The sequence below is a fragment of the Agelaius phoeniceus genome, chromosome 7 (assembly GCF_051311805.1).
Source record: "Agelaius phoeniceus isolate bAgePho1 chromosome 7, bAgePho1.hap1, whole genome shotgun sequence".
In the NCBI taxonomy this organism is placed as follows: domain Eukaryota; kingdom Metazoa; phylum Chordata; class Aves; order Passeriformes; family Icteridae; genus Agelaius; species Agelaius phoeniceus.
In genome coordinates, this window is record NC_135271.1 from 23513434 (window position 1) to 23540610 (window position 27177).

Sequence of the window (27177 nt, forward strand, 5' to 3'; positions counted from 1 at the left end):
TTAGGCATTTTTCATGAAACAGCATATTTTGGTTGCTTTTATTCAGAAAAATTTTTGCTCTTCAAGTTCTTCCTATTTTCCTTCAAAGCATTATGTTGCTTGTTGCTCTAAACTGCCGCAAACCTTTTTTTTTATTTGAACTGAAAATAATAATTTAGAAAGGACCAACATATTTTTTTCTTCCAGCATTTCAGAAATGTCAGCAACCCCTTTAACTCAGCTCAAGCAGTTCTACAGCTCTAGGGTGTACCACCCAAGAAAGAGCAGCAGCTCACTACCCACCTACCTCCTTCACCATCATATTTACTAAGGGCTGTGCTGATGGGAGCTCTGAAATGTTGTAAGAACAAAATGTAATGCAGTTTATAAAAGGAGATGGATGAGAATCTTTTTGATCTCAAAATCCAATAAAGCTTATGATTTTTAAGTCCTTTGGTCAATGTAACACTGATTAGCAGCTTGGCCAGTAAGTCTGATAAAACCAGAAAGTACTTCCGAATATATTCTGACACCTGGGAGCAAAGTGTGAGTGTGGCAGCTGATGGCCCCAGGGTCACACATGTACCTTGGGATTTCTTCACTTGTTCTGTTCTGTCTGGCTATGGTTTTGTTCCATTCTCTCCAAAAATAACTATTCCAAACCTCTCTTATCCTTCAACCTTCCTAAAAAGGGAGTATCATCTCAAAACTATTCCCCCTCACCTTTCTAACATGCATGAATGAAAACAGAAGATTTACAATCTGATTCAGGCAGGGTCCAGACTGGACTTTAATGGATCCCAAACATAGCAATGCAGCATTCTTACTCCTCATCTCATTTAAACAAGCGAACACCAGGAATAACATTACTTCAAGCCAGCAGTACTTCCCTGGTGCTAATCAGGCCATTAAAAAGGCATAAGCAGTTTGTTTGATGCAGAGGGACAAAGAGAACCACAGAAGTGAATCAAAACCCAGAGATTAAAAATCAGAGATTAAAAGTAATAATACTCCTTCCAGCAAACCACAGTCTGAATGCATGATAAGTGGCTAAAAAAACCAATCACTGCAGATCTAGAGACAAAAACGTGTCTCCTGACTGCATGAAGTGTAAATTAAACTTGCTCTGATACAGAAGCATTTCCTTCACATGGCAGTTACTCACTGCCATCGGGAAATCCAGACCCTTTGCTGCAAACGAGAGCTGCCATAGCTGACCCTCCCTGATCCCGCCTGTGGAAAACACAAACGCTCCGAGTCAACAGTTGGAGGAAAGGAAGAAAAACCCAAATGCGGCAGACTTGCTAGAAGAGATTTCCATGGAGGTTTCCTCCCCAAATAAGCAGATGGTTTCCAGTTAGTCAGGGTCAGGGACTGCCCGTGTGGTTTCCTGCCTGCTTGCCTTTGTAGCTTATCTGGGCCTCATCAAGATATACAGTCCGAAAAAATTAGAATGGCTAAGTACAGGAATTAGGGAAACTAAATACAAATGAGCTCTGGTCTGCACTTGTGCAGAGGAGCAGGGGAATGCGTGCCCGCGGGTGGGATGGAGGCAGCAGTGCCGACCCCTCTGCCGAGGTAGCCGCGCTGGGCTGCAGCGCTGCACATCTGCAGGGCCGGGTCAGGTCTCGTTAATGCTGCAGTGCCTCTCCAGGCACCAAAGCCGTGCCTGACTCCATCCAAAGCACCCTCGGCAACAGCCCAGCTGCTTTCAAAGTACCCCTGACGTCAGTTTACAACCCTGCCTGCTTTAACTGTGATGCTGCTGCCCGGCGGCAGCCCAGCTCCATGGCGTATTCCCAGCCCCGCTCCATGGCGTATTCCCAGCCCAGCTCCATGGCGTATTCCCAGCCCAGCTCCATGGCGTATTCCCAGCCCCGCTCCATGGCGTATTCCCAGCCCCGCTCCATGGCGTATTCCCAGCCCAGCTCCATGGCGTGTTCCCAGCCCTGCTCCATGGCGTATTCCCAGCCCCGCTCCATGGTGTATTCCCAGCCCAGCTCCATGGCGTATTCCCAGCCCAGCTCCATGGCGTATTCCCAGCCCCGCTCCATGGCGTGCTCCCAGCCCAGCTCCATGGCATATTCCCAGCCCTGCTCCACGGCGTATTCCCAGCCCAGCTCCATGCCGTATTCCCAGCCCTGCTCCATGCCGTATTCCCAGCCCAGTGCACGGCTACGAGATTTGCAAAGCTCCAGGCACACACTGGCTCTCGTAATGCTGTGCATGGGAGCAAAGCAAAACTCCACCAGGAATGTATGCACAAGCTGCCATATGGAAAGGGCATTCTCAAATTAAACCCTGAAACCCAGATGAGATCTGAGCGAAGGACAGTTTCACTTAAAGGAAATGTCTGAGGTCAACCAGCAATTAACTGAAAGGTTCTGATTGAATACGCTATTGACTGCGCTCACATCAGACAGCTTCCTGTTTATTATACCTTATGGGCTGTCTAGGTGCCAAGACATTAAGCTGTCAATAATCTATTAATACTAAACAGCTCCTCCCTCCTCACTCCCCCCTTGCAAATCCTCTTAGGCTAAGAAACTGCACTAAAAAGATGGAAATTTTTGAAGTGAGATGGAAATTAGCTTTTTAGGGGATTTCTTTGCTTGGTTCCAGCTGAAAGTACAGCAACATTCATAAACAATATAACACGCAGTCTATAACTACATGGAAAAAATTGTGTTAAAAAAAATCAACCATGATTGAGACCATATCCTGAAATCTGGCTTTCTTTTCCAAGACATCTTTAAACAGTCTAAGTTAAATTTAATTAACAATTTACAACAAGGAGAGAGAAGTTATTTAAAGACAGGCCTACAGGTCCTTAACATTCAGTGTCTGGGAAACAGTTGTATATAAAAAAAAAGTTTTAATGAATTTAATAGAGAAAAGCACTTTAATTAAATGCTGTCAAAGAGGATTGTATTAATGACTGCACACAAAGGAATTTAAAGCAAGCCAAGTATATTTAGCAAATAGGAAGTAGGCTTTCAGAGGCTGCAACTATTTATGTTTCTGCCATTGCAATGCATCTAGGAGATCATGTTGCCAATTGAAAGCAGTTATGTTATTAGATATGATTTTATTTATTATGGATTATTAAAATTTCAAATGCTGCAGGGAATACATTTATTTCACTTCTCAAATGAAAGAACAAAGATATTTCCTCCTTGTTCAGTAAGAGGAAAAATAGGAGAGGAAATAAATAATAAATAATAATAATAACTTAGCACTTAACTAGTAAAGTGCTGTCCAGACAGATCTTTTTATGGGGCTTGTTGAGTCCTGAAATTTTAGTGTGTCTCTTTCTTTCTGCTACAACTGGATGGATTTGCAGTTGCTACCACAGCTTCCCTCAACACAGCACAGAAAGAGGAGACAACTCTTTCTTCTCGTGGGTACAAGGGCCTTCTTTGACACCCTGCATGGTTCAACTCTAAGGTACCAAAACCCCAACAAAATAAATCCTGGCTGCGAAGCTTTAGCAAGCAAGACTGAGAATACCAAGTTTTTTCAGATGTAACCATGAGACTTAGCCACATATTCTCATAAAAAGCCAGAACAATTATGGCTCTGCACTAAGACTTTGTGCACAATGTGCTCACTTTCCTCAACATACACATGATGGAACTTGTAGCAGGAAGGAAGGGGCTCTTCACAGCTCTCTGTGCCCATGTGCCTTGGATTCAAGTGTGGCACATCAAATGGGCATGGCTTAATAATCTGAGGAAAAAGCAGCTAGAAAATTCAAGGGTGTCAACATTATTTTGGACTATAATGGCACAATAGTATAAAATAAAATTTAGCCTCAACAGGAAACAGAAAATGTTTTTAACACAAATTAAATGAGATGGCTGCATCTGTAATATCCAGGATGTGTTCTATGATTTACCACATCCTTTTTGCCATATGTAATGGTAAAAGGTTAATAATGATTTTAGATGATTCAAACTTCCAAATGTTCCACCAGAGGCACCTTTTACATGCTTGCATTCCTTTATTTCTGAACACCAAATCCTTTTTAAGTAAGGCACCACAGTAGTCCTAAATTACTGGTTTTTAAACGTACTTGTTTGTAGTTAAGATTTTCATCTTCTCATTTGCAACGTGGAGAAGAAGTGAGTAGAACTGGGAGAGAAGTCATTGGAAAGGAGGCACAAGGGGATACCAACTTCCTTTCACAATGTGAGTAGCATCATAAATGATGAAGTTTAATTTTCTAAATACATTATCTGATTTTTGTTTAAGACTTTAATAAAAGTCATGTGTGATGTGTGTTGAGAATGTAGCCTTTGTTGTTCCACAGCTAGGGATCTTGCAAACAGCTTCACTTTGTCTGTGCCAAGATATTTTGGAATATTCTTTGAAACACTGTAAGCATAGATGACTGTGAGAAAAAATATGTGCTACTGTACTTCTGGATACTTCATGCGTGAGAATAGTGCATGCACACAAAAACGCTTCTCCTTTCAATCTGCAATTCCTATAAAAGTCCATACAAACATGGAACAACATACACAATATACTGACCCTGAAAAAACCCTTATCTCTACACACATTACAGTCTCTGGGTATTTCCAACCATTCAGAGGACCAAAAAAAAAAAAAAAAAGGAAAAAAAAAAGAAAGAAAAAAAAAAAAGAACACACCGAAGAATTTCCAAAAAAAGACTGGCCCTGGGCAAGGAGACTGACCATCTCTGTCCTGCCCTGTCACAGCCTAACTCCCAGCACTGCCCAGAATCTGCACCATTTCCCTGGAGGATGCTGTGCAACACAGAAGGAAGAGTAGCTCCTTGAAGGTCAAGCAGTGCTAAGTGCTCTGGTAGCACTATTCTCAATGGTTTCCCTCCCCATGTAATTTTTATAATTGCCTATCTGCAGAAAAAGACCAGCTGAAATGATCCAGGCCTCTAACTTTATCCCAAGATTTTTGTAGAGAGCCTGAGAATAAAATGTTGCATACAGCCAATAACCTATAAACATTTACACATCTCTGAAGCCTGATACTATAATTTATGAACAAGTGTGGGGGACATAGAGTAATTAGGAAGCATTAAAATTAAATTTAAAAGAGCAATATTTTTAACTGCAAAAATTTTCAAATGTAAATGGAACAGAGGCTCATCTAGTGGCTTTTCAGCCTTCAAGGTTTGCCTGCTGGCAAGCTTCAAAGGTTATGTGAATTTAAAGAGCTTTATTTAGTGATCTTGCTCTCTATGTTTGCTCATCCTCGACCTACTACAGCTCCTTAAAACACTAGCAGCTTAGCATTTACAACGGGGCCAGGACTGTAAGAAATGAGGACTAAATCTGGTCAGATTGTGTGTGAAAGGCAAAAGGGTGAGACAACAGGGGCCAGAGCTACAGTGATGTCATTTGCTAAAACGACAACTTGTCAGAGCAACACCAACACAAACCACCACCCTGCTGCTCACTGCCAAGTCTCAGCAGCGCTAAATCTGCACATTCAGATTTTAGGGGAAGCTTCTGCCTGGAGCATTTTGCCATACGAGCCAGGGCAACCCAAGCAGAGCTGCTCTGGGACAGCCTCACAGAAGATGTACCCTCAGAGTCATCTTCATTGCAAAATGCTGCTGAAGAAAAGCACTAGTCATATTCTCAGGGCTCCTTCGTGTCCCACCTCATTCCTGCCCTGTTCTCAGCTGATTCTGGACTAAACAGAAGCTGTCTGGGAACAGGTGTCACTGAAGTGGCCTCATGGTTTCAGGTTCTGTACAAATGTGAAAAGGATGTACTATTCTGACAAGACTAAACTTGCCACCACAGGAAAACTTGAAACTGCAGTTTACTTGATCTCCCATTTCTAGGGCTAAATGGAGCAGTACTAAACCTAAACTAACTTCAGAACAGAGGCAGTTTGGCTTTAATTGCAAGTACACTCCCAGCTATCATTCAAGGGGAATAACAGGCCTAATGTTAATAAGAATCAGCAGCATTTTCAGCCACATTAGATATCCACACTAAGCAGAAACAGCTGAGATGGTGCAGTAGGCAGGTTTGGCTGCAGCAGTCACAGCTCAGCACTGTTCCCTGCAACTGTGGCAACTATCAATCACAAGATCATCCGCTGGACACTTCAGAGTCAAATGTAAGGGGGCTGTTATCTGATTTGTGCCTCTGTTGCCTCTGTCAAACTTGTGCAAGGCTCCTGAACTACTGTGACCCATCAGAAAAATGGTGTGCACCAAGAAGATGGAGAACCAGAGCATGCAGCCACAGCTGGTGGCTGAATGCACCATCTCTGGCTGTAGGGCACTGGAGAAGCATGAGAAAGCAGCTCAGAAGTGGAAGATGCCTGCGATTTTTTTTTGTATGTACCACATGCTTTAAAGACAGTTCCTTTACTCTGACCCAAAAGCAGTCACACACACAGTAGAGATAAATGCAGTGTGAGTGACATTTGCAATAAATATTACTTTCAGCTTTAACACTGCATAGAAACAGAAGTTACATAGTTTGAGACTTTTTTTAGTGGTTTTTAATAGTTTAGACTGAAAGGAGATACTGAAATTGACTGTTGTCTAATTTCGACGAGAGAAAGAATAAAACTCCAAGTAACTAACAACTAAAAAAGAGAGATATTCTCTACTCACAAAATTCACAGACCTCATTCTGACACACATTTCCCTCTGTAATTCTAAATCTAAGAAAAAAAATAATTAAAGTGCAACCCTCCCAAACCAAAGCTCTAAGCATTTTGAGTGTAATGAATAACCTACAATACAAGTTTCTCTTGAAGTCCACCTGGGTTTGCTGAGTACAAGTTGTGTCACCAGTCTTGACCACTCCTCTCTGAGCAGATGTCACATCCAGCCATGGATTAAAGAACTGGGGAGTCAAACAGCAGTGGGTATCAATCTATGGTCTGTATTTTGGGAGCAGAGAAATGATCAAAAAGCAAAACGATCACAGCACAGCCACTAAGAATGAATCACAGGGCACAGCATCCCCACAAAAAATGTGTATCAAAACAGTAAGGACCAGAGTCAGAGAGCTAGCACGGTTTGGGAAAATAATTTTGTCTAAGTCTCACAGACAACTCAGTCCTAATTTCCAGCATGCAAAATCCCCTGATGTAACTCAGATAAACACAGCAAAACCTCACTGTGCACATCATCCTATGGATCATTGAGCCCACCATGTTACACTGTGGAATAACACAGCTTTGCTTCACGTATCATCTAAGATTTCCAAAGTATTATTAATTAATATTATTTTAAAAGAAATTTCAAGTCTTGCTGGTTTATCCATCTGTGTGCTATGCATTATGTGACCCATGAACTCCAAGACATTATTTAGAATCAGATATTTCATTAGGAAGCACTACTGTGGTGTTCATCCCCCTCTTTATTACTTCTAGAAAGAGAATATGAAATTAGTTTCATTGGATTGCCACCGCCACTTGCCTTGACCCATTTTTATGAGGGCTCCATGTTCTGCTCTTTTGTATTTCATTGTTATTTCTAAAATACTCATTCCCTTCTATCCCTCACAAAATTATAAAATTAGTATTTCATTTACTTCTGTGCTGTGTTATTTTCTGCATATTTAAAGAGAGATTACAATGTTTGCAGTGAACACACAATACAGAAGAGTTTTCCTACAGCTTTTTACTATGCCTTCTTTTATTTACTAATGTTCCTCCACAATTTATGATCTGAACAATTATATACTGCCAGATTTGTCTAAATCAAAGCTTCTGAGAAATAAAAGGGTGGAGGGATGTCATTTTTAAAAAGTGACAAAAGTAACAGTGTATCAGAAAGCAACATTTGATTGCTCTTAAATACGTATGTACCTACTAGCTTCAGATCTACTTGTCAACTTAGAGAAAATGAGAGGCAAGGCTCCCACATTCTCTGAATAGAAGGTTCTTTGCTGCAGTGGTGGCTCATTACTCCAGAGAACCAGCTTACCCACCCGGACACTCCAGAGACAACAGCCTGATTCATGGCCCTCCCAATGGAGTCAGGTTTCTCTGCCCCAGCAATAAACAATGAATTAGCACTATATTAAAGTGCCAGGCAAGATGGTTACTCTCTGGAGTGGTCACCTTGGACACAGCAGACAAACAGTGGGAGAAGGGAGAGAAATTAGATTTACTGTGTCCCAGCATGTCTGTAACAAACACGGAATCCCTGGCTGACAATGGGAAGCAGCTGTAGGCACTTGTCAGCATTAACACTCCAGAAAGGTCCAGTGCCAGCAAACAGCCAGGGAATGGTGGGATTTAGCAAGGGATGGAAAGACAGGGAAGGAAGGTTCACCTCTGCAGAGCACAGAGCTAAACACAGAAGCATGAGGACTGCTTGCTGCAAAGGGACTACTTGGCACACTGCTAAAAGCCAGGCCAGATCAAAGGGCCAGCGAGGATCCCACTCCTGCTGGTAGTGGAGGGAGAGGATGAGAACACAGCAAAAATGTAATAATGCTTTCCAGGATACCCTCCCACCCTCCAGGAACCTGTGGCTTAGGCACTGTGTAATTCAGAGGTGACGTCCTTATGGTACCCAGCTAGCAACAACCTCACTGCTCTTCTTCCTACCAGCACTTGGCTATTACACCACTGCATGGAATGGAGGGAGAGCCTCCTAATGGATACCTCAATTTCCTTAAAAACCAGAAGAGAGGCTGTGGCAAGCTCAGCCTGCATGCCCAGCAACATGTAGGTGTAGCATGGATGCCCCGTAACCAGCGTGTGAAGGAAAATCCACACTCTGACATGTCCATATGGCCACACCCAATGCTGCCAGAGAACACAGCCATATCACAGAGCTCCACAGGGCTCACATTTTACGACTCTTCAGCACAATAACAAACAAATCAAGTATACAGGGAAAAATTTTTAAACACTCAGCTTCCACTATAGACATCATTCATTTCAGAAACAGTAAAATAATTGATTAAATGGATTAATGTATGGCCAATAGAAAAAATGTAATGGAAGATAGAAAAATAAACATGTCTGGTTTTAAAACACTGAACTTAAAGCTAAACAGTGAAGTGCAGGCTAGTAATACCAAACCAGTGAGAGCAAGAATCTCTCACAAAGGAAACAACAATCCCTTAAAACATGAAGAACCAGCCTGTGTCCAGCTGATCTCCTACAGCACAACTGCCCCACTGGGATGTCCCCAGCCCAGACAGGGTTAAGTCATGGTGGTTGGTTAAGTCTGGCAGCAGTGTGGGACAGCCTCTCTGTTTTCAGGCTCTCCCAGTCTCTCAGCTGAAGGAGCAGGACACTCAAGCATCAGAGAGAAGTTACCATAACACACCTAAGCCATCAGAGCAAAGAGAAAGATGGGCTAGGCAGAGAGAGAGAACAGAGGTAAGATCCTGCCTGCTGCTATGTTACAGGTCTGCACCTGCTGCTATTCACAGCACCGCTGCTTGTATCTCCTTCAAAGGGCTGTCATTTTGCTATCAAGGCTGCAGGTAAGGGCTTGACTTACAGCACACTTCTCACCAGCAAACCTGCAAAGCAAAGTAGGTCGGTGACTGCAGCTCTTGGATGTTTTCACCCCCTGCTAAAATGCAGCCAGGCACTGTGGCAGACATTCTGCATCCACCACTGCTTTGAGAAGGAAATGAGAGTTGCTTTCCCACTTGACACTACAGGGGGAATTTCAGATAGGCAGAATGTAATTACTTGGCCTGGATTTCAGCCAGGAGCAGGGCCCAAGACCCCTACCCTTATGTAAAGTGTCACAAAATCTCCAATGACTGCAAGTGTGAGGACCTCGGCTTTACATCTCTGGCTGCTGTCATTGGTTTTTCATGGCTAATTACCTAATAGTGACCCTTGCAGCAAAGCTAAAAAACAAACGTTGATTCTCAAAACAATTCAAGTCCCAGAGACTGAAAACTATGCAGAAATTACTTAGTCTTGGGTATCTTTTGACAGTAGGGAGCAGGTGGACAGCAGATCTCCTGTGCCTGGCACTGGTAGCGTGTCACTCAGAAACCTACTGGGGTTTTTGGATGGCCAAGCATAGCTTTAAAATGCAGCACCCCCAAAACACAAGCCTACTGTATCAACTGCATACCAGCCTCCAGAGTTTTGTTGTATGAAGTTGCCAGCTGGTTCCATTTATTTTTCTTCATTTTTCATATTTTGACTGTAATAAATAATTAATCCATGGCTTTGTAACTTGCTGACAAATACAAATGCGCAGCATTCCAACCCAGTGTAACATGTCACTCACAAAAGCCAACCTGCATGATGCAGAAAAGTGATGTGCAGAAGGCTTTGGAAAGTAGGCTAATCATCAAGGTCACTCACAAGATCCCAGGGAAACTTTTTATGTCGATAAAGACGATATTCCCACTTGCTGTGGGCATCAGAACTGGGTTAATATGTTTAAGTCTACAGAGGTCTAGTTGTCTTCCCACATTTCAGCTTGGCCCTTTCTTTACCTGCTTGCAGCTTCTTGCTTCCAAGATCCCATAAACTTTTTGGGATGTGGAAGACAAAACTTGCTAAATTAATTACTTAGAGGGCTTCCCCTTCTTTACAGCCCTGAGAACCTGAACCCAAGGAAACAGGTTTTTTTTTTTCTTTTAGGCAAAGACACAAAGGAGAGCAAGGAGAAAGAAGTTAGCAGAAGAGACAAAAGGGTCTGAACTAGGCAATAATTAATCTGAGTGAGACCTACATGTTTCTGATGGGCAGGACAAGACAGAGAAACCTCTTGCCTTCAGAAAAAAGGGGGCCAGATAACTGGCAGCAGTGGTAGCAGCATAACAGCAGCAACAAAGAATAGAGGCTGAATGCCAAGTTCACAGCAAGAGTAGCAAAGCAGTGCAATCCACCATCAAACAATGGGGAGAGTGAAGGTGGGAGGAGGAACTGCAAGATCATCAGAGAAATGCACAGCACAAACAACCCCCAGAGTGGTCACATAATCTGGCAGCAAGTGAATGGTACCGAGTGCCAGGGGCTGAATTGGAGGGTTGAAGGGAAGCAGGGCTGCTGTGGAAGGTGTTGCCTCAGCTTTTTAGACTGAAGAAATGTCTCCTGAGCCTCTCTTGACCATCTGTAGATGTTTGAGTTTGTGACATGCATTACTAGTTATTAGGAATACACATGAATCTGATTTTTTCTTCTGACTGAAGCTGGAATTGCAAAGAAGAGAGTCTGTATTTTCACTTGGTTTTCTGTACACATATTTGTATTTTTTTCTCATTCTACTAATACCTGAGACAAGACTAGAACAAGGGTGTACAACCAAAAATTCATACTAGTCAGAAATGTAGAGAGAAGTAAAACAATCCCAATGAGGCTGTGAAACAAAGGCCCATTCCTCACAAAATGCTCAGCATGGTCATTTCAGAAGCCCTTTTAAGGTTCAGTCAATCCATAAAAAGCCCATCTCCGTGCTGCACTCTTGACCCCCCTGTGTTACCCCAGTCCTCCCAGACAGACACGCTGAAGAGGCAGAAGGGCTCTGACCTGCACAGGCTCTGGGGTGAGCTGCACCACGTGCTGCATGCGCTCGCTGTGGTGGTGCCTGGACTCCTCCTCATAGATCACATCCCTCTCGTGCTGGGGAAGGTTCAGGAAGCGGCGAATGGTGCACAGGTTCTCCCAGAGGGTGCGGTTTTCCGGGCTTGGGTTTTCCTTCCAGCGCAGCAGTTCACACAGCCAGCCCTGCGAGGGTAGAGTCAGCACAGTCAATTCACCGAGCACCAAGGAACCAGATGTGAGCGGGAGGTCAGCTACACTTAAAGCTCTGGGCTGGAAGTTTTGCTGGTCTCATCTCACACATAAACCCCCACCACCCCAAGCTGTCATTTGACAAATCCATGATATATTCTCTTTCCTGCAAGTTGGAAAAACTGAAACAAGCAGCAGTGCTTAGCAAAAACCAGCATCTCGTCCTCATCATATACACACCATGTTCAAAATGCTCAGATATAAGTATTTTTCCTACAGAAAAGCAAAGATGAAACAGAAATGCATCTTCACTTCCATTTCAGAGCCTCTTCATTTCTTCCTCTAAGCAAAAGAAAAGGAGACGTAACTCCTGAGACTTGCTAACAATCCTCACTGCAACCTGCAGCCACAGAACCAGAAATTCAACACTACTCCAAATGGCTAGTAGAATATACTATCAAGACTTCTGATTTGCTGGCACTGTGTTGCACTGACTCCCCCAGCTCTGAACCCCACTAAAATTTTACATCTTTAAATAATAAAATCTAAGAGAAGATGCAGCCTTACATAAAGGGAACCCTCAAGCATCTAGCACAAAAGCAGAAAACAAGGTCATGCAGAAGTTACTAAAGATTCCAAGACACTAGGCAGAAGTAACTCTAAAACAAACTACATATTGTAGTAAGAGCATATTTTATTTGTGCTGTTTTGTTTAAGGCTAGTTTGAAATGCCTTTAAAAGGCCACTGCTATATGGAAGGAGCTGTAGGACCTCTCCACAGGCACCGACTGCTCAGACCTCTGAGGTGAAAGCATCTGCACTCCAGGAAGAGGAAAGGACCCTGAACTCCAAGGGCAAGGACAGCCAAAGGGCAAGAGCTGTTGGGGTGAGGACAGCCCCGCGTGTGCCGAGCGTGACCCGGAGTCCCCAGCAGGTGAGCCAGGGATGGCGGCTGCTGCTGCCGCTCCTGCGCAGCCTGGGGACACAGCCAGCCCCGTCCCGCCTGCCAGCAGCCGGCCCACTGGGGGCTGGGGACAGTGGCTCCCCTCCTGTGCCTGCACGGGAGACGCAATGCAAATGACAGAAGATGAGAAGATAATGCCGAGGATGCTGTCAACGCGCCTTACTGACTCCTGTCAAAATATTTTACCTAGTAGCTTTATAACCCATCATTTTCAAGCTACAGCTCAGCATTCTGACACCATTTTGACAGGCACCTTACAATACCTAAAAGATAGCTTGATCAATGTTAAAAATGTTTGGTACAAGAAGTAGCCAAAATTGGTTTTTTCTGAGCAGTGACCAGAGCAAGCTGAACAGCCGGGTTCATTACCAGCCCACAGGGGGGGCTTTTTGGTACTGCTTTTTTGTGTAACAACTTGTAAGCCATTGACAACTTCTACCGTGCACTCTAAACCCCGTGTATAATATCATAAGCCGTTGTTTGTGTTACTCTCCACTGTGTCTTCTGCCTTCACCCCCCCAAAAAAGGCAAGATTTGATTATCTCCGCTGCATCAGCCAAGACAGCAACACCAGCTGTTCTCATTGTGCAGCCTCTTCCTCACGGCCTACATGTTAATAACCTGATCATTCCATTTTCTCCTTCAACTGCCGGCTGCAGCACAGCGAAGAGACAAAAACCCAGGCCCATCTGCAGCAGCTGTAGGCACTGAACTGTGAAGCCACCAGGGATTTATAAACTAATCTGTAACACAACACTGCCTTGTTTTTACAAGTGAGAGGCCACATTTGTGCAGACCTGATCTTTTCTTGCAATAAACTTGGAGGGCTGGGGGGTGGGGGGGCAAGGATGAAAACAAGATATATAATAATTTACTTAGGGAAAAAAAACCCTCTGTGTTGTATTTTCAAAGTGTTTTGATTGGTATTTGGGCAATCTCTCAGCCAGGTAGAGTCTGCATTTTAATGTGGTTTGGCCACATCCCTTACCCTCAATTGTCCTCCTTCCACTGCTCAGAAATCTCCCAAAACTTTGTCTCTTTTAGAGAAAATATAGAAAGAAAATCTCCCATCTTTGCAATGTTTTCTCAGGGGTTCCATACCAAGGAAATAATTTTTGAAATGGAAAATAAACCATCTGTAGAAAAAAATCAATTCCTGTTGTTCCCTGTTTTCAGTGATCTGAGTAAGTCTCCAGCTGAACTCTTTCAAGCTGTTTCAAGCAGGTATGTTTAACACCTCCTGGGGGATGCTGCAGCATGAAGACCCACCGTGTAGCAGAAAATGCAGGGTAAGCCCTGTAGCTGGTGGAGCTGGAGCCCATTGCTGGGCAGACCTGTGAGAGGATGGGGTGCCTGGTTCTGGCAGAACCCAGGCCCAGCTTGGCAGGGCCAGCTCCCCTTCCCAGGGCTAGACCGGGCCGCCCGATGGTGACTGCGGTGCTTTGATTTATCTGTCCCGTTATAATCAGCGCTCATTACAATCACTTAGAGCAACACTACAGGCCTCATTACGGACTAGGCACTCGCTGCCATTAGTCTTTTAGAAGGACAGCGCTCAATTTGCCTGGCAACATGCGAGGTCCTGACCTTGGAGCTATTAGGGAAAAGATTAGACTGCAGTGTGACCATGTGTGCAGACATGAGCAAACCAAATTAATTTCTGGCAAAGGGAGGCACCAGGCAAGGACCCCGCCATCCCGAGGACACCTGAGAACTTCTCCATTTCCCAAAGGAGATAAGCTAATGGCACGTTTAAAGGAGCCTGGTTCTGAAGGTGAAGCACATCCATGGTATTTAGAGAGATATTAATCCAGTTTCCCCACAAAGTATTTGCTTGGCTGATCAGATTAAGGGATCTAGCCTTCAACAGCACACCCCCACCACAGCAGGCCCCAAGAAATCTGTGATACTTCACAGCCTCAGACATATTGCACCATGTGTACCCAGCTGCTACAATAATTAGCTTATGAATGTATCAGCTGGTTCTGTGATTTTTATAAATAATAACTAACCTACAGAGCAGAAAGATTTCCACGAGCCTAATATTAGCAAGAAATTGCAAGGTGCGCCTAACTGAATTGTCATTGTGCTAAATGCCCTGTCTTCTCTCATGTTGTGTGAGACTGGATCTCCCCCAACACCATTTTATAAATATTTATTTTTGCAATGTATTTGTGTCAGCTTTCTTCACAAGAGCCATTATTCGCTCACCCCCACACATACACACGCATACCCACTGCGTGCATGTGTACACTTATCTGCATCAAGTCTGTCCTTTTGCTACTCTTTTTCTATCCTTCCCTCTCTTTATTCAAGTATTCATTCAAGACCCTCTCTATCCATCTATGGGGCTGTTTATTAGGCAATAGCTTTGACTAATATGTGAGAAAACACAGCGTGCTGCAGCTTACTCACACGTTCTTTATGGCTGCAAGTAACCGCCTTCCCCATGCACAGATGAAAAGTCTGCATCGGCTTTTTTTAATTATTTATTTAAATAATCTTAGCACGCCATCCAAGAAAGTTTTGCAGTACCAGGCAAAAAAAAAAAAAGTGTAAATGTCAAATAAAACAGTGACAGATGACAGTATTCTCTATTGAATAGCACCGTTTCTTCGTGCATGTTCAATGAGAACTCATGAATTATTAATACACAAAATCTCCTTTTACTGTTAAAAATCTCAACTTGGCGTTTTTTGGTTACAATTTTTAAATTTTGTTTTATTTATTTCTTTGGGGTCTGTGTATGTTACACAGAGCTTTCCAGGAGAATTATTTCATTTAAGAAATGCTAACATACAGAAACTTTTGGAGCTACAGCCATTCACAGTGAATTTTCATCTATAGCTACATTTATTGGCATGAAGAAGGAAAAGTGAAGGAGACACTATCTCACCACCTTTTCCCCCACTCACCCACAGCATCTGAGCTCACTGCATTGCAAGCAAATACAATTTCTGTGAACATATTCTGAAAAATCTAACTAATACCACACTCCTCCCCAGACCCGTAATACGCTGTGTTTCTGGTCCTGCCTCCTCTGCACATCACAGGTCTCGCTCCACCACACAAACAGCCCCCCGGCTGCCAGAGCTACCAGAGAGCTTGATACACACCAGTGTCAATATGGGTGGCAGAATCCAGCCCTTAATGTCAGCTTCTAAGGTTCTCAAACGGGAATGTCTTCCATTAAAAATAAGAGGAGGAAAAACAGCACAATTAAAGGATGCTCTGGGCTCTACATTCAGGCACACCCAGGGCTTGTGGTTTCAAGGAATTCTGCTCAGAACTTCCTTTATTTCACCCCAAAACTTCTAGAGGCATCAAGAATGCAACCCAATTTAGCTCATTAAAGAGAGCTGCAGAGAAGTGGTGGCCTCTGTTTTTGTTGTTCTCATGAGACAAGATAAACATTTTCTAAGCATTTTGTTTGATTAAAAAAATAGTACCATATTAATGTCCTATTTTTAACCTCTTTTCCAATCAAATACATTTACACATAGCTAAGCAAACAACAACAAAAATCTGCAGAAAGCCAGCCATTCCCATTGTGCTTATATGCTGCTAAAGAAAAAGCATGCTTAGAACACCAAAGTGTGAGGCTTGGCGCCCTCAAACCCCCTCAAGGACAGCGAGCTGGGTGCAGCAATCCTGAGCCATATCTCTGTCACTTATCCCAGAGCCCTGTTAGCAGCTTGACCCTTTCACTTTTGCTTGGCTTACCCTGGAGCAGGGCAGCCAGACGTACCAGACTACAGCAAGGTCAGTTTTTCCAGCACTCAGTACAGATGTGCACAAACACACTGACCCCCAAAACTGCTTCCTGCAGATCTGCTGTCCTGCAGCCTGCCAAGGACCACATTTCTGACCAAGGACAAAGAAGGCACATGGGAAGAGCTCAGGCTCACAGTCATGCTGGAGTACAGGCCCATGTTTACACTTTGCCAAAAGCCACTGCAGGAGGTGGCAGTTGGGTGTCCACGGTGACTTAGTCACAGGCAGCTGTTCTGCTTTGAGCATGGATAAACCTGCAGCTTAACTGACCTTGTTTTTCCCTGCACTTACATTAAAATTAATAACAATAATAACAACAATAATAACAATACAGTTAGTTGTCTGCACTGACATTTTCTAGGGTCTCCAGTGAAAGCATGAGTAGGCAAATGAAGAGGGTTTTAGTAAGACTGATTCAGGAATAAATCTCAAAAATAAATGTAAAAGGCCGTTTCCTCACCCACATCATCAGTGCAGAAAATGTCAACATATGTGACAAAAGGAAAAAAAAGCAGCAATGATTGACGCAAGTCTTGAAAGATTAGTAAAGAAATGCACTCTTCAGAGAAGGCTCCCTTCCCACATGGGATCACAGGAGTCCTCTGGCCAAACTTCCCCAGCATCTCTTCTCTCTGCTTAGTTTGGGACTCCACAGTGCAAAATGAGCTAGATAATATTCAGCTCTTGTTCCTTAGTCGCCAAACTCTCTTACCATGAATCCAATAAGTGTCTATTAAAATAAATAAACCCCCTAATGATTCAAGATAACCTAATCAAGAAAGCTGAAATGGATAAAAGACTAACTGTAATGGAGAGTTCTGTCATGACTTCAATGAATTCTTGATGAGGGCCGGGGGAGGGGGACTGAACCTGAGAAGCTTTACTTGGAGAATTTTGATATAGTTCAAGGTTAATCACTCAACAGTCTGGATTTTCTGAAATGCTTGGTACTTTTCCTCCCCAGAAAATGCAAAGCACTTTCATGAGGGCCAGTTTCTCACTAGCCTCATAAAGCATGAAATTATAAGAAAAAAAAGGGAATGAGACATGAGTCCTGAAGTACCTTAGGTTCATGGGAACACCAAGTCTGCTTAGAGCTCCCAGCCTCAGAGGGAAAGATGCTGTGCACTGAGGAAATATCCAGCATTCCAAGTTCAAACTGGCTTCTCCCCACACTAGAGAGGAAGTGTGGGATTGTGGTTAGGGCAAGCAGCCCACCATCAGCTCCTGGGTCTGCCAAGGGCTCTGTGAGCAAAGTCCCAGCTCCACAACTGTCCCTTATTCATTCAGCTGCTGAGAGGCCAATGCACTGCTGCAGATGCTGTCACAGAATCACAGATAGTTTAGGTTGGAAAGGACCTTTAAAGGTCTCTAGTCCATCCCCCTTACAATGAGTAGGGGCATTTTCAATAGATCAGGCTGGACTCAGAGCAACCTGAATGTTTAAAGGGATGAGGCATCTGCCATTTCTGTGGGCAGCCTGCCCCAGTGTTTCACCACCCTCATTGTAAAAAGTTTCTTCCTTATATATCTAGTCTGAATTTACTCTTTTTTAGTTTCAAACCATTTACTCTTGACCTGTCACAACAGGCCTGGATAAATAAGCCCCATTTAAGTACTGAAAGGCTGCAATGAAGGCTCCCTGGACCCTTCCATGTCCAGGCTGAACAGCCCCAACTCTCTCTGCCTGACTTCACAGGAGAGGTGCTTCAGCGATTTGATCATTTTTGTGGCCCCCTCTGGACTTGCCCCAACAAGTTGAAGTCCCTCCTGAGCTGGGGACCCCAGAGCTGGATGCAGTGCTCCAGAGGGGGTCTCACCAGAGCAGAGGGTCAGAATCACCTTCCTCAACCTGCTGGTCACGCTGCTTTGACTGCAGCCCAGGACAGAGTTGGCCTTTTCAGCTAAGAGTGCATTTCTATAGCTCCTTACCAGCTTTTCACCTACCAGCAGCCCCAAGTCTTTCTCGGCAGGGTTGTTCTCAATCCCTTAATCCCTCAGCCTCTGCTGATACTGGGGTTGCCCTGACCCAGGTGCAGGACACTGTACTTGGCCTTGTCAAACCCCATGAGGTTCATATGGGCCCACTTCACTTGTCCTGGATGGGGTTACACTGTGATATACAAGTCTGTGAAAAATAAGCTCTAGTCTAAAGATACATAGAAGAAATTCTAAGTTCAGTCAAGGAGAGAAATGTCTTTCTGCATTTCCTCCATATGTGACAAGAACATCAACATATCAGCACAACAGATACACCCCAGCTGTAGAGATTCAAAGCATCATAAAGAAGGCACTGAGATAAGGCTGTAAGAAATGCCCTGTATGCACACACAATACACACTCCACATCTTCACCACCAGCTGCTTTTTCTAGCTGCTGTTCATCATCACTGGAAGCTAATTAGTTTAAGGCCAATAAAACACCTATTATAAGCTAAATGGGAGAGAGAAGGCATCCCATCCTATCAAATGAATACAAGGGAATGTAAGTTGGGAAGGAAACAGAGGAAGGGATGAAATTAAGGGTTTCTAAAGCTAATCCTTCCTCAAAGTGCCACTGCTCATTCCTCTTGCAGTTCCCGTACTTCCCTTTTGGAGGATGAGCAGGAGATAAGGGCATAGGAAGGTAGCCATGGGGTGGACTCCCACCTAGCCTGGGATCCTGCTGTGGGCAAACACCCTCCTTGGCCAGAGAACTGGAAATGAGGCAGGAATCTTGACATGAAAAAGGAAAGTCAGAGGAAAGGCAAAGAATTATCATAGTGATTTTCATCCATAGGCCTCGGGTTTTTTTTCCACCACAAGGGCCTCAACTGAAGGGCTTTTCTGCCCCCAAACTCTTAACTCTCACCAAGTTTATTGTTTGTTTGCTTGCTTTTCAACAGGATAAAAATATAATACAGAGACTGATCCTTGGTAGCTTAACATTTTTTCAAATGTTGCTCCAAGGGGTCTCTCTTGCTTTACTGTGGTCCAACTGGAATAAACTCCAGTCTCTTGAACTGGAATTTCAGTTTCAAGGCTATACCTTTTGTTTTCACTGGACTGGTGGAGGTTCCATTTGCCCTTCCCAGGGCTGATCCCCAGCAAAATGCTTCCCTATGCCACCCCAGGCTGATTAAGAGTCTCTTACCCTGGCAGAGCTGTGGGAAGTTTGATCTCCATTTTCATACAAACTCTGCCCTCCCTCAGACTGTCAACAATAGCTCCGGCCATCAGTGCCCACTATTTATTTATTTTGATAGTCATTGTTTACTACAAACAGAACTACATTCCTACTACCCATTTTGCAAACACTAAGAAAAAAAAAATCTGCTGAGCACAGCACAGCCTTTGACAGGACCCTCACTAGCAGAGGTCAAAGGGGTGATGCTGCTGCACAGCATCAGAGTCACACGGTCATGGGGAAAAGGGTTTTCCTGGAGTTGTACTCTAGAGCAGTTGAGGAATTGAATGTAGAAGCCAGCTGTAAAACCAACACTCCAAACACAATCCAAAGTCTCTGCCTGTCCCACTGCCCAGCTCTGCATACACACAGGCCACCAAAGCTCTCTGAAAGAGCACACCAGAAACCTGTCTTCTTGTGAATTAAGTACAACCAGGGCAGCCTGAAGGGTAGACCAGAAACCAAACCCTGGTGTTTCAGCCACACTCAGAAACATTCCCAATGTGCTAATACAGCTCCCAGGTTTAGCCACTAAAAGGGCACTAGCAGGCAGTATCCCCAGACAATCCTGCCGTCCATTGGTACATCCCTAAGAGCTGACAACTAAAATAAGAGGGCAGCTTTGGAGGATGTATTGTGAGGGCACTGAGCTCTTAGCTCTTGCTGGCTTAAAAAATACAAAGGGATGCACAGCACTTCACAAAGGCTAAAAAGATCTAGATATAAGTTGCAAGGAATAAAATGCATATGAGATGAATAAGTGACAAATAAGTCAGTGTCTAAAATGAATGGCTTGAAATCTTTATGAAGGTGTATTCCCTTAAAGAATTCTCACCATACTACCTTGGTACCTCCATAAGGCCCTGAAGCTTTCCTTTATGTTGACTTGTGAGCTCTGTGATTTGCAACCTCAGTTTCTAGAAACTGCCTTTCTCTTCAGTTGCTGAGACACTGCCATGACTTAAGAATGAAGATGGTTACTTGTTAAATTAGAGATCAATTAACTCCACCAGTAGATGATGCCTCTTGCAATAACTGTTCTCAGTGGGTACCACTCTTCCTGTACAGAGACAGAAGAGGAAAGGAGGTCTCTGTAGCCTCTGGATGTTCTCTTGGGTACATGACACACAGCCCTGCGTATAAAATGTCAAAACATCCCTGTCGGAGATTCAGTGCCTGCTAAAACTGTGAAGATCTCACAGCACCGTGGATTGCTGTTGACAGAACAGCAGCGCCCAACATAACACATGCCTTGTTAGCAAACTGGAAGCCTCTCAGTAGTCTGGGGTGAGGGAATAATAGAGGAAGCCAACACAACACAAGCCAGGCCTGTGGAGAATAGCAAGTGAACGAACCTTGGCGGAGAGTCCAAGCAAAGCCTCAGACTAGCTCTTTTTTCCCCCCTTTCAAACTCTCTCTTCTGCAAACATGGGCAGTTTTCAATGAGCGCTTCCCACCATGTAACTCAGCTGCTGAAATCAGCAGCATTTGCACCAGAAATTCCCACAACTGGCACAGCTTGGCCTGTGCAAAGCACTGGGAACACCCAACTGCTAGTTTGCATGCAAGCCAGACCTAAGGCTGACCATGCCACCGTGGCTCTCCCCCATGCAGGCAGCTGTGTCCTTGCTTTTTGGCACTTCTCCGGGCCACAGAGCTCCCCAGCCAGCGGCAGGACACCACAGGCACACCAAGCCAGGCCAGGGGCAGGCACACAGGTGGGCTTTGAGGCAGGGGGTGGCCCTGAACACTGTGGTTCTTGGCTGTGACTTCCTCTGTCCCTGCCTTCCAGTGTCCCCATAAACCACTTTCATGCTCCAGCAGAGCGCTATGACATCTCAGCATGGCGAATGCTGGGCCATCCCAGGGAGCCAGAACTGCTTTGGCAAGGCTGCGAAACAAAAGAAACATCAGCCTCAGAAACACTTCTTTATTCGCTGCTGCTGAAGAAACAAAACCTTTATGTGCAGTAACTCTGCTTTAAACAGTAACATTTGTGGATCCTGCTCTTAACCTTTTGCATCTGGTGTTCAAAATCTGCCCTGCTTTTTTTCCACGTGAAAGACTACAGATCTTATTTTTGTTTTGGCGCTGGTGTGCAATGCTGCCAGAGAAGTGCACTCAAGCTGGCACAGACCAAAGCTGGTGAGCCACCCAAATTATTGTTGGGTGGTTCAGTCCCTCTCTATTTCAAGAAGCCTCTGGGTATAATGACAGGAAGCTTGCAGGCAATTTTAAGCCAAACCTCAGAGAGGCTGGCATTCGGTCTGTGTTAAAACACTCCTTATTAAAAGCTGTCCAGTCCGGATTCTGGGTGGAACTTTGATATCTGCATGGAGCAAAGAATAAGGGGCACGTTTGCAAAATCAATTGTGCAGTTTTTATATTTACTGCACGTTTACCACATATGTCATTTATTACACAGTGGAAAACCGTTAAATGCACAGTAGTTGTGCCAAGTGGCATTATGCTTTTAACAGCTTTATTCGTTTAACAGCTCCAGTTCTCATTATATTTTGCCATGTGGTACATGAGATTTTTATGCATTTAACAGTTTAAGAGGGTTCCATGGTATTTTCCTTTTATGTATTTCATACTGAGCCTGGGATTTGGTTTGGGGGTTAGAGGGACTGTGACCCCTTTATCCTGACAAGAGAAAGCAAAATGCAAAGAAAATAAATTATTACATTAAGAAGGAAAAATTAATCAGATCTCCATGTGTCAGGACACAAAAAATACCTGTAAGAAGGACACGGCTTTCCCATGTGCTTTGATAGCCTTTGATGCTTTCTTTATATGCCTTTCAACTGCTTATTTTACATCTGCTTTAATGACTATAATGTTGTTTCCCTGCACAGAGGGAAGTGTGTGTTTTTCAGAGTGCATGCACCTAGATACTTCTATCCCACTCTCTCATTGTCACGTGCACATTTGTGCATTTTCTGTGTGCATACTGATGCCCTCTCCTTGATGAACTGAATCATTTCATCCAGGATCAGAAGCAGCTCTTTTCACTGAGTAAACAATTCCTTCCAACAATCCACTTGCTGACCTTCAAAAAAATCTGTCCTCCTTTCCACAAAATCCCTTCTGGTGCATTATATTTTTTTAAAGAGCTGGATGAAATTTTTAAATTAATGGATTCTCTTCAAGAATTTCACCCCGACCTAGGTTTGCTCGCATGTATTTTTTACACCCAAGGTAGAAATGAATCCAGCAGAATTCACTGCAGTGCCTTCTCATGCCTTTTTGTAAAAATGATTGGATCCAATGTGAATTATTCACATGGCAATACCGTATGCAGCACATACAACATGCTAAAAAGGAAACACCTGCCTAATATTGCCTTCCCTCAGTTAACCACTTGAGAAAGCAATTTCATTACCTGCTGAATGAGTAGGATACCACCATTTTGGAAGTTCCTTGTCCTACTAGCAGAGGTGTAAGTTATATACCACACGTGGGAAAAGACAGACATGTTTGTACAAAAAGGGAGAAAAAGCTTGGCTGTGAACTGACCCTTTCCTCAGCCACTTTTAAAAGGGAAAAGGAAACCACTTAAGCAGGCAAAAGCCAAACATGACAGGTTCCCCAGAGATGAAAATTATTATTATGGTAGGAACAGATGTAATTTTATTGGTAGGAGGAAGAGATGGATCTAGTCCCAAACCCAGCGCTTGCTTTAAAAACAAAACCCCACAAAGCCCCACAACAATGAAATCCCCTATACCACTCACCTGACTTTTGTTGGCAGCCACTTTGGCAAACAGAGCTTGAGATACCTTGGCCCTTTTCATCTCCTGTTGGATCTCATCATAAATGGCAGCTGTGATGTTGACGTTGGCGCTGTCCGCCTTAATGGGGAGGTCTGTTGTTGGTGTCGAGGTTTTGGCCTACCAAGAGACCATGAAAATAATAATTAAAAAAGTGCTGCTTTCAGCCCAGCCATCTGTGCAGAAATTATCAAAGGATTTCAGTCAGCTGATGCCAAACTGCATTAGCTACAGAGGGACACTTCCTGTCCATTATTCTAATCAGGTTAATTGTGATTGGAAATAATTGCAGTGCATTCCTATAGGACATGCAAGGCCCTGTCAAGCCTCCCCCTCTTCCCTCTCCCAGCATGTTTATTGAGCAGCTCAACAACAGGATAGGTAGCTGGGGCACTGGGCTGCAGGCACACACTGACATTGGCTTTGCCAGCCAGCTACTGCAGCACAGCCACCAGGCTCTACCTTCTCCCCCTCTCTCTCTAGAAGTGGCCTACACCTTGGAGGAAGAGCCAATTCTCCCAGAAAAAATGAGTAAATGGGTAGAGGTCTCTAAATAATAAATTATTACTCAATTTAATGCACTCCCTCAAGTCTCCCTCATCCTTTATTAAAACTATACGTATGTCACTGGAGTATGTATGGTTTCCCAGCCTTATCATCATTATGCTAGCCAGACAGTCACCTAATTTCACCTAGGAAATCAGTGGAAATGGAAAAAAAAAATCATTTCATAAAGCTGGGCTTTGGCATGCCTTTGATGTGCTGCCCTCATTCTCCTAAACTCATATTGAGATTTTGTGTATTCCACTGCACTCCTTTTAATTGAATGATTTCCCATCAGCTTCTGTGACAAATGAAGGACAATAACAGACGCTGCCAGTGCTTTCCCTGGGCTGGACTACCCCTGCAAGGCTTCTGTCAATACAGCTCAGAAGACTGCTACAGGATGTCCATTTTAAAGCCCCCTGGACTGGTGGTCCCCAGAATGCACTGGCAGGAGAGGGAGTGAGGGCAGTGTGCTGCTGGGTGTCTCCCCTGGAGACAGATCTCATTTACTTTCCTGGGCTGAAAGAAGAGAGAGATACCAGGGCTGATCACTGCACCCCTTAACATTTTAAGGAAAATGTGGGTTACTGATACAAAATCTCTGTTTTGTCTTGAGACATAGAGGTCTTAGGAAAGCACATAACCTAAATGGCAAAGCTCACAGTTCCCAACAGACCCAAACCACACATACACCCCAGTGACCCTCATATTTGGCCCAATTATGAACCTTTTCAGATGGATCCCGTTTTTGTGTCAGAGTGGACGTTTGCTAGAGTACATCTAACGTTAATTTTTAACTAGGCAGACCTGCTCAAATGTTTACTTGTTAATAGGAAGGTTAACTAGGCAAAACCAAACCTTCTGAATTTCTTGTTTTGTTGTACTCCAAATCTTCTTCTTCCTGACATCTCTTCTGTATGGGGGTCACATTAATAATGGAGCCAAAATCAGTTAAGACAACACACTAGACTAATCACTCTTCCTTACAACTTTGAGATAAAGCCTTAACCAACCTGTGTCTTCTCCCTTTCCAGGCTCAGCAGGCACTGCTCTGGGCTTGCTCCCTGCCTGACACAGAAAGGGAATAAGATTTTCCTGTTCCCTGAGGCTAGCCCCGTGTGCAGGCAGAGGCAGCTGGACACCAGCTGGGGCAGAGCCCAGCCACCATGGCCCAGGAGGCCAGGGCTAAGCCACTGCCAACCACAGGCCATGAGCTGGGTACAGTGCAACACAGGGACACGCAGGGACACCCTGCTCTGAAATTCAATGCTTACAGATAGGTGAGAGTTAGGGCAATTGTGGGAAATGTAAGAAAACAACAAAGAGTTCATGGAAAGGAGAAGGACTGTCCAAGTCTGTCAGGACTGATTTAATGGAGATTTGTTGGGTATAAAAAAGTCTTCCCAGGCACTGGAGCCTTTGGCTAGCACAGCAGCTGAGGTCACCATGGCCTCAAAGGCTGTTATGGATGTCTGAGATCCTGAGAAGAACAAAATTAGCATGTAAAAGAAAGATTTAAAATATAACTCCATCCTGCATGAATCTCCTACACTTCTAGGTCCACAGCCATATGTCAGGAAAAAGCCAGCCTTGCACACCCTGAAAGCTGCTTTTTTATTTAATCACCAAAATAGGAAGGGCAAATACCAACCAAAAGTCATTAAAATAAAGTATTTAAGGTTAGAAGTCTAGATTCAAAGCTGGTCTTGATATTTAGAAGGAGTTTGACACTACTGAAACATCTTATTGACAACAGTGGGGAAAAAAAGAAAAAGTGTTTGCAACCACAGTGCCAGAGCACTGCAACCCAGCCCCTTACTGCTGGAGTTCTGTGTGCATACAACAACTCCCAACAGCTCAGATCTTCCCCACAGCAACTGGACCCCATTTTCTGGATTAATCTCTCGTTCTCACCTTGAGGTAGGTCCTGAGCCAGGGATATCACAAAAGGGTGGCTTAGGGCTGGCTCAGAGTCACAGAGAGCTGAGCTGGGTTACTCTGCATGCCCTTACACCTGCCTGCATGACAGCCCCAGCACGAGCACTTCCACAGGTATCTGCCATTCCTCTCCCAGCCAGCACACTCAATCCCAAAAGCCTTGCTGCAGGGTATCGGTATCTATGGAAACCACGTTTCCAATTGCCATTCCATCACCTTCTCTGGCACACTGACACAGTTCCTGCAAGGCTGGTACAGCTCCTACCCCTGCTGCCCCAGAGCACCCCAGAGCTGCAGGGTAGGTTAGGGAGCTGTCTGGGTAGCTGCTGCCTGCGAGGACGGCGTTTGTCTCGTCAGAACTCAGAGCAGGCATATGGGGAAGCACAGTAGCCGTGCTGCCTGCCCGGGAGCTGGGAAGAGCCTCATTTGCAGAGGTGTCCAAGTTGTCAAAACAGCACCTGTGCTGACTGGTGCTGGCCCTCTGAGGGCTGGGGAAATGTTACACAGCGGGCACAAGGCAAGCACTGGGTACACAAACCTTTGTGTGCTGCTTTTGCTGATCAAAAACCTCAGAAAATTCTGTTGGATTCTTCGAACTGAAATAAGGCAAATATGTGCTGGTTTATACTTCTAGACTATGGCTTTTTAGCAACATTTAGCTCTCACAAAAGCAGGCAAAAAAATCCATTCTTTTAAATCATGCTCTGGCTGTGGCTAGAGCATGGGAAAATGGCATATTTCAACACAGGAATAAAATGGGGCAAGAGTTCCCATTTTTTTTTCTCACCAGATTGCATCTAAACTCTCAATTTTCTTTTGGTGCTTGATTCTAGTACAAAACCTATTGCAATAAATGTATGCAGGAGTAAGCTATTTCTTTAATGAATTGATACCAATGCAGAAAGTGGCTACACTATTTAAATAGTAAAATAGTGTACCCACTATTAAAATCTCTATATATATTTATTTTCACCTAAAGGTAACTATAAAAGATAAGGAGCATACAATGAGTTTCCCATGTAATGAAAATTCAGTGCCAAATTTGGGTTGGCAGGATAAACTTGCTTTCATGAAAACAGTTCTTTACATCACATATTCGGTGAAGTGCACCGACACGTCTGGGTTAAACTGAACAACCTCAACAGTTTCTACAAAATCAACACACCTTCTCTAAGGATGGTCAGTTTGAATGTAAAACTTCACTCCCCCAGCAGTGCTTGATTGCTTACTTTTAGCAGCTGTGACTAGAGAATGCAATGAGAAGTGATGATTGATATTATTAGAAGGGTTACACAGGCCTATTTACTAAAGATCAGTTAAGTGCTAGAGCTGATACATCATGTCTGAACTGTT

The 27177-nt window shown here is 44.0% G+C and overlaps 1 protein-coding gene across 2 annotated transcripts in view; it reads right to left on the reverse strand.

Annotated features, from left to right (window-relative positions):
• The window catches only part of SATB2 (SATB homeobox 2), a 131445-nt gene that overhangs the window by 13397 nt on the left and 90871 nt on the right, over positions 1-27177 (reverse strand). For both annotated transcript variants that reach the window (XM_054636526.2, XM_077181222.1), the window contains exons 9-10: positions 23305-23460; positions 11461-11658 (exon numbers count right to left, since the gene is read on the reverse strand). In XM_054636526.2, coding sequence (XP_054492501.1) covers positions 11461-11658; positions 23305-23460 — 354 coding nt within the window. The remainder of the gene's footprint in view (positions 1-11460; positions 11659-23304; positions 23461-27177) is intronic.